We start from the raw sequence: 12,042 nt of genomic DNA on the forward strand, positions 1-12,042 counted from the left end.
ACAAATATACCCACATATATACAAGATAGACAATAGACAATAGGTGCAGGAGTAGGCCATTCAGCCCTTCGAGCCTGTACGCACCGCCATTCAATGCGATCATGGCTGATCACTCTCAATCAGTACCCCGTTCCTGCCTTCTCCCCATACCCCCTCACTCCGCTATCCTTAAGAGCTCTATCCAGCTCTCTCTTGAAAGCATCCAACGAACTGGCCTCCACTGCCTTCTGAGGCAGAGAATTCCACACCTTCACCACTCTCTGACTGAAAAAGTTCTTCCTCATCTCCGTTCTAAATGGCCTACCCCTTATTCTTAAACTGTGGCCCCTTGTTCTGGACTCCCCCAACATTGGGAACATGTTTCCTGCCTCTAATGTGTCCAATCCCCTAATTATCTTATATGTTTCAATAGTACATACTTGACCAAGTGGACCCTTTGGGCCCAAACCTCTCCTGCATTGGTGCAGCACCCTCTCTCCCCCCCCCCCCCCCCCACTTAACCCCCCTTATCCTCTCCCCTCCCGCCTCCCTTCCTAGGAGATAGATTTAAATTTTAAACTTTAAAAATATAACACCAATTTCAATGAAACGTCTTCCATTAGCACCAAAGGGACCACGGTGAGTAAGGTGGGCCTACAATTGTCACGCTATCGTGTACCGTTTTGGCTGTAGCTCAGGAACAAACAAACAAACAAACGAGAGTTTTAGTACAGAGATATAGATAGAGGAAAGATATGCAAAAAGTAACGATGATGAAGGAAAGGCGGAGCCCACAATGGTCCATTGTTAGCTGTGAGCTAGGTGCATTAACTTGCTTAAGAAACTGTTAAGGGCACAGCTAGGCTTTTCCAACAGAAATGGGGATGAAAAGGGAGGATTAATTTGTTGTCACGTCCACCACAGTGCAGGGGGCATTTCTTGATCACACGAATACACACAGTAATGCTGAATACAATAAATAAACAGCGAGGGCTAAACAGCAGAATGGTGCAAGATTATGTGTCAAATAATAAACCTTAATAACCAAATGATCATAAGTCATACAGTTCACAAAATGCCGGAGTAACTCAGCAGGTCAGGCAGCATCTCAAGAGAAAAGGAATGGGTGACGTTTCGGGTCGAGACCCTTCTTCAGACTGATGTCAGGGGGGCGGGACAAAGGAAAGATATAGGTGGAGACAGGAAGATAGAGGGAGAACTGGGAAGGGGGAGGGGAAGAGAGGGACAGAGGAACTATCTAAACTTGGAGAAGTCAATGTTCATACCGCTGGGCTGCAAGCTGCCCAAGCGAAATATGAAGTGCTGTTCCTCCAATTTCCAGTGGGCCTCACTGTGGCACTGGAGGAGGCCCATGACAGAAAGGTCAGACTGGGAGTGGGAGTTGAAGTGATCAGCCACCGGGAGATCAGGTTGGTTAAGGCGGACTGAGCGAAGGTGTTGAGCGAAACGATCGCCGATCCTGTCAAACAGTCATAAGTGAAAGGAGTAGAATTAGGCCATTCGGACCATCAAGTCTACTCCTCCATTCAATCGTGGCTGATCTATTTCTCCCTCCTAACCCCATCCTCCTGCCTTCCCCCCGTAACCTCTGACTCCCGCACTAATCAAAAATCTATCTTATCTCTGCCTTAAAAATATCCACTGACTTGGCCTCCACAGCCTTCTGTGGCAAAAAATCCCACAGATTCACCACCGAATCGTCGAATGGCCTAGTTCTGCCCCCAATGCCTTGTCGAGAAGTGCAAACTTCCCTTCTCAATGTAGGGCAGGCCTTTTATTGAAAATGAAGCTGTTTGAAAATGAGCCAAGTGGTTTCTGTGGGAATATTCTGCACCAGCAGGTGGAGCTAGTCCACCATAATGACAAATGCTCTCTCCAAAAGCAGATTATTAACTGACTGCAAGAGTGGGGCAGTATTCCTCCAACACACACACACACACACACACACACACACACACAGTAATAGTGAGGCAAGAGTTTTACTTGGGCTATTCCCAATTGCACAGTTGTTTTGGTCAGTAGTCAGCGGCACTTCCCCAGCCAGGTTTGGGGCCAGCACGGTGGCGCAGCGGCAGAGTTGCTGCTTCCCGGCGCCAGAGGCCTGCGCTCGATCCTGACTGCCGTCTGTACGGAGTTTGTACGCTCCCCGGGGGATTTTCCCCGGACGTTCTGGTTTCCACGCGTACTCTAAAGAAGCGTAGGTTAATTGAAAACTGAAAACGGCCCCCAGTGCTTAGGACTGTGCTCGTGCACGGGGCTCGCCGGTCGGCACCGACTCTGTTATTGTGCTGTGGTTCTGAACGAAAGGTCCCGAGGTGACACATTAGCAGGGAGGAAGCTGTCTCAAGAGTTGGAGGGTCGTCTAATACCCCAGGTAAAGGATGACAAACAGAAATTGCAGGGCTCCCGGCTTGTACCGTAAAGCACTTCAGAGCTCGATAGCGCTGGCTCAGTTAGAACACCCTAGCTCAGGCACCACCAATGTCTTCAATGCCGATGCTCCATTGAGACGATCAGAGGCTTTCACATGAGAATGCCCAAAGTGCATTAGAATTATAAAAGGACCGGACTGGAAAAATGTTCCCAATGTTGGGGGAGTCCAGAACCAGGGGCCACAGTCTAAGAATAAACGCCATTTAAAACTTTTTCCCCACAGAGTTGTGAATTTGAGGAATTCTCTGCCACAGAAGGCAGTGGATGAATTTAAGAGTTAGATAGAGCTCCAGGGGCTAGTGGAATCAAGGGACATGTGGAGAAGGCAGGCACAGGTTACTGATGTGGATGATCAGCCATGATCATAATGAATGGCGGTGCTGGCTCGAAGGGTCAAATAGCCTCCTCCTGCACCTATTGTCTATGTAATTAAGTTTGTTTTGTTTGCAGATATAGCATGGAAACAGGCCCTTCAGCCCATGCCGACCCACACACTTGTACAATGTTTTCCCATTTTCGGTTCCTACACACGAGGGGCAGTTTACAGAGGCTACAACTCCGAGAGCCTTTTTGGAAGGTGGGAGCAAATCACACCAGGAGAAAACCCATGCAGTCACAGGGAAAACGTAGAATTTCCACACAGACAGCACCAGCAGTCAGGATTAAATCTCACTGTCGCTGTGAGGCAGAAGCTCTATCACTGAGCTAAGAGTATGGTGGCGCGGCGGTAGAGTTGCTGCCTTACAGTGAATGCAGCGCCGGAGACCCGGATTCCATCCCGACCACGGGTGCTTGTCTGTACGGAGTTTGTACGTTCTCCCCGTGACCTGCGTGGGTTTCCTCCGAGATCTTCGGTTTCCACCCACACTCCAAAGAAGTGCAGGTTTGTAGGTTAAATGGCTTGGTAAACGGAAAAATTGTCCCTCGTGGGTATAGGATAGTGTTAGTGTGCGGGGATCGCTGGTCGGCGCGGACCCGGTGGGCCAAAAGGGCCTGTTTCCGCGCTGTATCTCTAAACTAAACTAAAGAGTACAGGAAATGTCACGTGTCAATTATTATCAAGGGAGGCTGCGAATGCTTTAAATGTTCTAGCTGGTATTTATGTTTCCAATGTCAATAATGAATTTTCCAGTCATTAGCACACAGGGGACACGGCCTGGTTTCCAATATCACAAGTGCCATGAGTATGTGCAGTGAAGCACTGACTGAAAGGCACGATAGAAGCGCAAGTCTCCTTTCCTTCTAATGAATCGTACTGCGTTGGACTGAGATAATGTAGGACCATCACCACAACCGTCCCCTCAGCGGTGGAGCGGCACGGTGGCGCAGCGTCACAGTTGCTGCCTTACAGCTCTTGAGAGAGCCGGAAACCCGGGCTCCATCCCGACTACGGGCGGTGTCTGTACGGAACCTCTACTTTATCCCCGTGACCTGCGTGGGGTTTCTCCGAGATCTTCAGTTTGCGCCCGCACTCCAAAGACGTACAGGTTTGTAGGTTAATTGGCTTGGTGGAAGCATAAAATTGTTCCGTGCGTGCGTGTGCAGGATAGAGTTAATGTGCAGGGATTGCAAGGCAATAGACAATAGGTGCAGGAGGAGGCCATTCGGCCCTTCGAGCCAGCGCCGCCATTCAATGTGATCATGGCTGATCATTCTCAATCAGTGCCCCGTTCCTGCCTTCTCCCCATACCCCCTGACTCCGCTATCCTTAAGAGCTCTATCTAGCTCTCTCTTGAATGCATTCAGAGAATTGGCCTCCACTGCCTTCTGAGGCAGAGAATTCCACAGATTCACAACTCTCTGACTGAAAAGGTTTTTCCTCATCTCAGTTCTAAATGGCCTACCCCTTATTCTTAAACTGTGGCCCCTTGTTCTGGACTCTCCCAACATTGGGAACATGTTTCCTGCCTCTAACGTGTCCAACCCCTTAATAATCTTATACGTTTCGATAAGATCTCCTCTCATCCTTCTAAATTCCAGTTAATACAAGCCTAGTCACTCCAGTCTTTCAACATATGACAGTCCCGCCATTCCGAGAATTAACCGAGTAAACCTACGCTGCACGCCCTCAATAGCAAGAATATCCTTCCTCAAATTTGGAGACCAAAACTGCACACAGTACTCCAGGTGCGGTCTCACTAGGCGGTGCGGACTTGGTGGGCCGAAGGGCTTGTTTGTGCCGCATCTCTAAACTAAACTAAAAGTTGCTTGGTAGAGTTATACAGAAGTGATTAATACACTGCCTGTTTAATTCAAAACCATGGTACCATGATGGCGAGTAGATGCACAGCAAGTTCACGCACCATTTGCCAAGTTGGGCGTTACGGTGGCACAGCCATAGAGCTGCTGACTTACAGCGCATGGACCCGGGTTTGCTCCCGACTACGGGTGCTGTCTGTACGGAGTTTGTACATTTTCCTCCTGACCTGTGTGGGTTTTCTCCGGGCACTCCGGTTTCCTCCCACATCCTAAAGACGTGTAGGTTTGTAGATTAATCGGCTTTGGTAAAATTGTAAATTGCCCCTGGTGTGTGTGGGATAGTGTTAGTGTACGGGGTGATCACTGGTCAGCACGGACTCGGCGGGCCGAACGGCCTGTTTCCGCGCTGTATCTCTACAGGAGATAGAGATTCCTTCCCCAGGAACAAAGAACATTGCAGGCAACTGAAAACTGACCCGGGAAGGGGAAAAGGTAGCAGGAGGGAGTGAGGAAACAGTAAACAGACAGGTACACAAGGTGAAAAGCCCGTCAGGTGGAGAGCAGATAAAGGTGGCAACGTACAAGCATCGAGAGGAGAAGGAGCCAAAGTGCTGGAGTAACTATCTTATTGAAACATATAAAATCCTTAAGGGGTTGGAGCGGCTAGATGCGGGAAGATTGTTCCCGATGTTGGGGAAGTCCAGAACCAGGGGTCACAGCTCAAGGATAAGGGGGAAGTCTTTTAGGACCGAGATGAGAAAACATTTCTTCACACAGAGAGTGGTGAGTCTGTGGAATTCTCTGCCACAGAAGGTAGTTGAGGCCAGTTCATTGGCTATATTTAAGAGGGAGTTAGATGTGGCCCTTGTGGCTAAAGGGATCAGGGGGTATGGAGAGAAGGCAGGTACAGGTTACTGAGCTGGATGATCAGCCATGATCATATTGAATGGCGGTGCAGGCTTGAAGGGCCGAATGGCCTACTCCTGCACCTATTTTCTATGTTTCTATAACAGCACCTGTGGAGAACATGGATAGGTGACGTTTCACAGAGTGCTGGAGTAACTCAGCGGGTCAGGCAGCACCTGTGGAGAACATGGATAGGTGACGTTTTGTGTCAGGACCCTTCTTCAAACTGAAGGGCACTGACCCAAAATGTCACCTATCTGTGTACTCCAGAGATTTGTAGGAAGGTGCCGCAGATACTGGTTTAAACTGAGGACAGACACAAAATGCTGGAGTAACTCAGCGGGACAGGCAGCATCTCTGGAGAAACATAGAAAACAGGTACAGAAGGAGGCCATTCGAACCTTCGAGCTAGCACCGCCATTCATTGTGATCATGGCTGATCATCCACAATCAGTAACCTGTGCCTGCCTTCTCCCCATATCCCTTGATTCCACTAGCCCCTCAAGCTCTATCTAACTCTCTTTTTAATTTATTCAGTGAATTGGCCTCCACTGCCCTCTGTGACAGAGAAGTCCACAAATTCACAACTCTCTGGGTGAAAAAGTTTCTTCTCACCTCAGTTTTAAATGGCCTCCCTTTCATGCTTAGACTGTGGCCCCTGGTTCTGGACTCGCCCCAACATTGGGAACATTTTTCCTGCATCTAGCTTGTCCAGTCCTTTTATAATTTTATACGTCTCTATAAGATCCCCTCTCGTCCTTCTAAACTCCAGTGAATACAAGCCTAGTCTTTCCAATCTTTCCTCATATGACCGTCCCTCCATCCCAGGGATTAACCTTGTGAAGGAATGGGTGACGTTACGGGTCGAGACACAAGATTCTCATCTTGTGCCCATCTCCATTCAAGACAAATCCTGTCAAGACAAGTCCAGTGTATTCAAGGCCAGTTCAGTCAAGAAGTCAGTTCAGCAGCATGGAAGACTTGGAACTGGTGAAGCAAAGAGAACATGTGTTCAAATAGATAGGAAGACAGGAGGGAGATGAGGAGGAATTTATTTCGAAGATGGACACAAAATGCTGGAGTAACTCAGCGGGACAGGCAGCATCTCTGGAGAGAAGGAATGGGTGACGTTTAGGGTGTGGGGACCCTTCTTCAGAGATGTTGCCTGACCCGCTGAGTTACTCCAACACCGTGTCCTTTTTTGTGAACCAGCATCTGCAGTTCCTCGTTTCTGCAAGATGAGAAAGTGTGATGTAATTCGAAAAGTGTAATAGGAAGCAATGCAAAGCAGAAGGGGAAATGGTGATCACGAGACAGAGGACAATAGACAATAAACAATAGGTGAAGGAGGAGGCCATTCGGCCCTTCGAGCCAGCACCGCCATTCAATATGATCATGGCTGATCATTCTCAATCAGTACCCCGTTCCTGCCCTCTCCCCATACCCCCTGACTCCGCTATCATTAAGAGCTCTATCTAACTCTCTCTTGAAAGCATCCAGAGATTTGGCCCCCACTGCCTTCTGAGGCAGAGAATTCCACAACTGAGTGAAAACGTTTTTCTTCATCGCTGTTCTAAAATGGCCTATCCCTTATTCTTAAACTGTGGCCCCTGGTTCTGGACTCCCCCAACATTGGGAACATGTTTCCTGCCTCTAGCGTGTCCAATCCCTTAATAATCTTATATGTTTCAATAAGATCCCCTCTGATCCTTCTAAATTCCAGTGTATACAAGCCGAGTCGCTCCAGTCTTTTGACATACGACAGTCCCGCCATTCCGGGAATTAACCTGGTGAACCTACGCTACACGCCCTCAATAGCAAGAATGTCCCTCCTCAAATTTGGAGACCAAAACTGCACACAGTACTCCAGGCGCGGTCTGGAGAGAGTGGGCAGGAAGCAGAGATTACATTTGAGATGGCAAGGGAGAGCGAGGGAATTTGGACAGGATTGGCGTTGCTTTCAAGTACGGAAATACTCAACCTGAGAGGGCGGATGGAGCCACCGAGGCCACTGGTATTGCTGGAATGGAGGTGATGAAGGAGTGGTAGCCTCCGGTAATCTCGGGCATGTCCGCGCTGCTCACACTTGCAGCAACCTCCTTCTCCGTGACACCCGGTGACTTCTCCCACGCTTTGCGAGCGGACTCCATCTGTGGGTCAGAGAACGACAAGCTGAGCGTGCGGAGCCAGGCCAAACGCACATTGGAGGAGCAGCACCTCTTATTTCACGTTCATAAGTTATAGGAGTGGAATTAGGCCATTCGACCCGTCGGATCCACGCCGCCATTCAATCATGGCTGATCTCTGCCTCCTGGTCCCATTTTCCTGCCTTCTCCCCAAAACACCCGTTCTAATCAAGAATTTGTCTATCTCTGCCTTAAAAATATAGACAATAGACGATAGGTGCAGGAGGAGGCCATTCGGCCCTTCGATCCAGCACCGCCATTCAATGTGATCATGGAGGAACAGCACCTCATATTTCGCTTGGGCAGTTTACACCCCAGCGGTATGAACATTGACTTCTCCAACTGCAGGTAGTCCCTGCTTCCCCTCCCCCTTCCCAGTTCTCCTGCTAGTCTTCATGTCTCTGACTACATCCTATCTTTGTCCCGCCCCCTCCCCCTGACATCAGTCTGAAGAAGGGTCTCGACCCAAAACGTCACCCTTTCCTTCTCTCCCGAGATGCTGCCTGACCTGCAGAGTTACTCCATCATTTTGAGTCTACCTTTGTTTTAAACCAGCACCTGCTCTCCCTCTCCCCTCTCCTACCCATAGTCAGGATGGAACCCAGGTCTCCGGCGTGGCGAGGCAGCAGCAGCTCCACCCGCTGCGCCATTGTGCCGCTAGGACGGCAGAAATGAACAACCAATCGGAAGTCCTACCTTAAGAGTCAGCTCGTTGCCGGGAAGTGATGCGGGAGGCATCTCACTGTCCGGTGGTGGAGCTTCATTCGTGGCCACTGCCAGTGGGGGAGCTAAAGGCACCTGGAAAGGACAATACAAATACTTCAACATCCCACCTCGTTCAAACAGTGAGCTGACTGATGCAACATTTCCAACTGCACTCTCTGTCTCGAGTGACACACGACGAACCGTGACTGCAGTGATATAGAATAACATAGACACAAAATGCTGGAGTAACTCAGGAGGATGAGGGGTGATCTCTTAGTTTTAGTTTCGTGATACAGCGCAGAAACCGGCCCTTCGGCCCACCGGGTCCGCGCCGACCAGCGATTCCCGCACATCAACACCATTCGACGCCCACTAGGGACAATTTTTACATTTACCAAGCCAATTAACCTACAAAACCAGCACGTCTTTGGAGTGTGGAAGGAAACCGAAGATCTCGGAGAAAACCCACGCAGGTCACGGGGAGAACGTACAAACTCCGTACAGACAGCGCCCGCAGTCGGAACCGAACCCGGGTCTCCGGCGCTGCATTCGGTGTAAGGCAGCAACTCTATCACTGCGCCACCCATTAATCTTATAGAGGTGCACAAAATCATGGGAGGAATAGATCAGGTAGACGGACAAATCACTTGCTCAGAAGAAGGGAATCGACAACCAGAGGATATAGGTTGAAGGTGAGGGGAGAAAGATTTAATAGGAACATAAGGGGTTAACCTTTTCACACAAAGTGTGGTGGGTGTATGGAACGAGCTGCTGGAGGAGGTAGTTGAGGCAGGGACTATCGCAGCAATAGACAATAGGTGCAGGAGGAGGCCATTCGGCCCTTCGAGCCAGCACCACCATTCAATGTGATCATGGCTGATCATTCTCAATCAGTACCCCGTTCCTGCCTTCTCCCCATACCCCCTGACTCCGCTATCCTTAAGAGCTCGATCCAGCTCTCTCTTGAATGCATTCAGAGAATTGGCCTCCACTGCCTTCTGAGGCAGAATTCCACAGATTTACAACTCTGACTGAAAAAGTTTTTCCTCATCCCCGTTCTAAATAGCCTACCCCTTATTCTTAAACTGTGGCCCCTGGTTCTGGACTCCCCCAACATGGGGGACATGTTTCCTGCCTCCAATGTGTCCAACCCCTTAATAATCTTATATGTTTCGATAAGATCCCCTCTCATCCTTGTAAATTCCAGTGTATACAAGCCTAGCCGCTCCAGTCTTACAACATACAACAGTCCTGCCCTTCCAGGAATTAACCTAGTAAACCTACGCTGCACGCCCTCAATAGCAAGAATATCCTTCCTCAAATTTGGAGTCCAAAACTGCACACAGTACTCCAGGTGCGGTCTCACTCGGGCCCTGTACAACTGCAGAAACATTTAGACAGGTGCATGGATGACAGGTTTAGATGGATATGGACCAAACGTGGGCAGGTGGGACCAGTGTAGATGGGACATGTTGGTCGTGAGCAAACTTGGGCTGAGGGACCCGTTTCCGCTGCTAAAGCTGTGATGGTGCGGCACAATGGCGCAGCAGTAGAGCTGCCTCACAGCGTCATGGACCTGGGTTCAATCCTGACTATGGGTGCTGTCTGTCCCATGTTTTCCAGAGACGCTGCCTTCATCGGCTGAGTCACTCCAGCACTTTGTCCCTTTTTTTGTAAACCAGCATCTGAAGTTCCCTATTTCTACTTCTTGCCTTAAGCCTTGCATTGTTAAGCTCTGAACTGGAAGGGAATGGCAGTGATTGTAGTTCCTTTTGCAAAGAGCAGGTCAGGCGGGGTGAAGGCTCTGTGTTCCATGAGGACTCATTCATCAAAGCTCACCGAGTCGGTTCTTCAAAAGGCAGCACGGTGGCACAGCGGTAGTGTTGCTGCTTTACAGCGCTTGCAGTGCCAGAGACCTGAGTTCCATCCGGACTACGGGCGCTGTCTGTACGGAGTTTGTACGTTCTGCCCGTGACCTGCGTGGGTTTTCTCCGAGACCTTCGGTTTCCTTCCACACTCCAAAGACGTAAAGGTTTGTAGGTTAATTGGCTTGGTAGAAGTGTAAATTGCCCCTCGTGTGTGTAGGGTAATGTTAATGTGCGGGGATCGCTGGTTGGTCCGAACTTGGTGGGCTGAAGTGAATAGTGAATTAGGCGTGTAGGGGGAAAAAACCCGCAGATGCTGGTTAAGATTGAAGGTAGACACACAATGCTGGAGTAACTCAACGGGTCATGCAGCATCCCAGGAGAGAAGCAATGGGTGACATTTTGGGACGAGACTCAAATCGAGACTCATTTTGGGTCCTTCATTGGGTCGAGACTCATTTTGGGTCCTTCTCTCCCGAGATGCTGCCTGACCCGCTGAGTTACTCCAGCGTTGTGTGTCTACCAGTGAATTGGGTGCGATGTTTTCAGAGCGATCTGGTGGACAACTCATAGTATGCACACCACTCAGCCACGCCGAAGAATTCTCAAAGTACTTTGCAGAAGTGGAAGTGATCCGTGCATTTCGGTGCCAGAATCATTTGTGCACACGATGTTAATTGAAATTACAAATACAAGATAAAAGGTCAGTAGACTGTCACAAGGCTTGCCTTCATAGGCCTGAACGCACTCCAGTGCCTGCGCTGTGCAGGAACTTTGTGCACTGCCCTTGATGATCACCAGAAGGCTACTGGATGTTCGTTGGCAGATGATCTCACCCTCACCACCTGTGTGTTCTCCGATGCATCTCTTGCCAGCTTTCCTCTCTAAACCGGTGAGCTTGCAGGCCAGCTGAGATCGCCTCTCTTACAACCCCAGTTGGCACAAGACCAGATTATCAATCCGCTCTTTATTTATGTGTAGGGAGGAACCGCAGATGCTGATTTACACCGAAGGCGGACACAAAATGCTGGAGTAACTCAGCGGGACAGGCAGCATTTTCCGGGGGGAAGGAACGGGCGATGTTTCAGGTCGAGACCCTTCTTCAGACGGAGACTCATCGGAGAGGGGGAAACTAGAGATATGGAAGAGCAAGGCGCAAAAATGACATCAAAGCAGACGGTGATCAAGGAAATGTAGTTCCTTGTTGGCTGAGGGGAAGGTGAGGTCAACAATCTGCCTATCAGCGGTGCTGGCTCGAAGGGCCAAATGGCCTCCTCGTGCACCAATTTTCTACATTTCTATCGAGCAATCCCACGCCTGTGATCTATTACCAGCCACGCTCAGTCCCGGCCCTCCATTCTCTCAGCTTTCTTTCATATAATTAGTCTGGAAGGGCTCCAACCTGAAACGTCACCTATACGTGTTCTCCATGGATGCTGCCTGACCCGCTAAGTTACTCCAGCATTTTATGTCTATCGTCTGCATCAAGGCTCTGACTGTCAAGGCAGTCTTCCATGGCAACCATGCAGTCAGGGAATTAGAGGTACAGAATATATAGGGAGAGCAGGCAACGGTGTGGTTTTTGATGGAACTTTTAGGCCCATTTGTTTTTAAAACAATTGGCTACAAAGTGATGGAGTAGCTCAGCGGGTTAGGCAGCATCTTTGGTGGACATGTATCACAAAACGCTGGAGTAACTCAGCAGGTCAGGCAGCATCTCAGGAGAGAAGGAATGGGTGACGTTTCGG

General features: G+C 49.5%; 1 protein-coding gene across 2 annotated transcripts in view; it reads right to left on the reverse strand.

The window, feature by feature from the left end:
• The window catches only part of prrc2a (proline-rich coiled-coil 2A), a 147,276-nt gene that overhangs the window by 25,679 nt on the left and 109,555 nt on the right, over positions 1-12,042 (reverse strand). For both annotated transcript variants that reach the window (XM_078416289.1, XM_078416290.1), the window contains exons 24-25: positions 8,421-8,522; positions 7,520-7,688 (exon numbers count right to left, since the gene is read on the reverse strand). In XM_078416289.1, coding sequence (XP_078272415.1) covers positions 7,520-7,688; positions 8,421-8,522 — 271 coding nt within the window. The remainder of the gene's footprint in view (positions 1-7,519; positions 7,689-8,420; positions 8,523-12,042) is intronic.

This window comes from Rhinoraja longicauda, chromosome 19, assembly GCF_053455715.1.
Source record: "Rhinoraja longicauda isolate Sanriku21f chromosome 19, sRhiLon1.1, whole genome shotgun sequence".
NCBI lineage: Eukaryota > Metazoa > Chordata > Chondrichthyes > Rajiformes > Arhynchobatidae > Rhinoraja > Rhinoraja longicauda.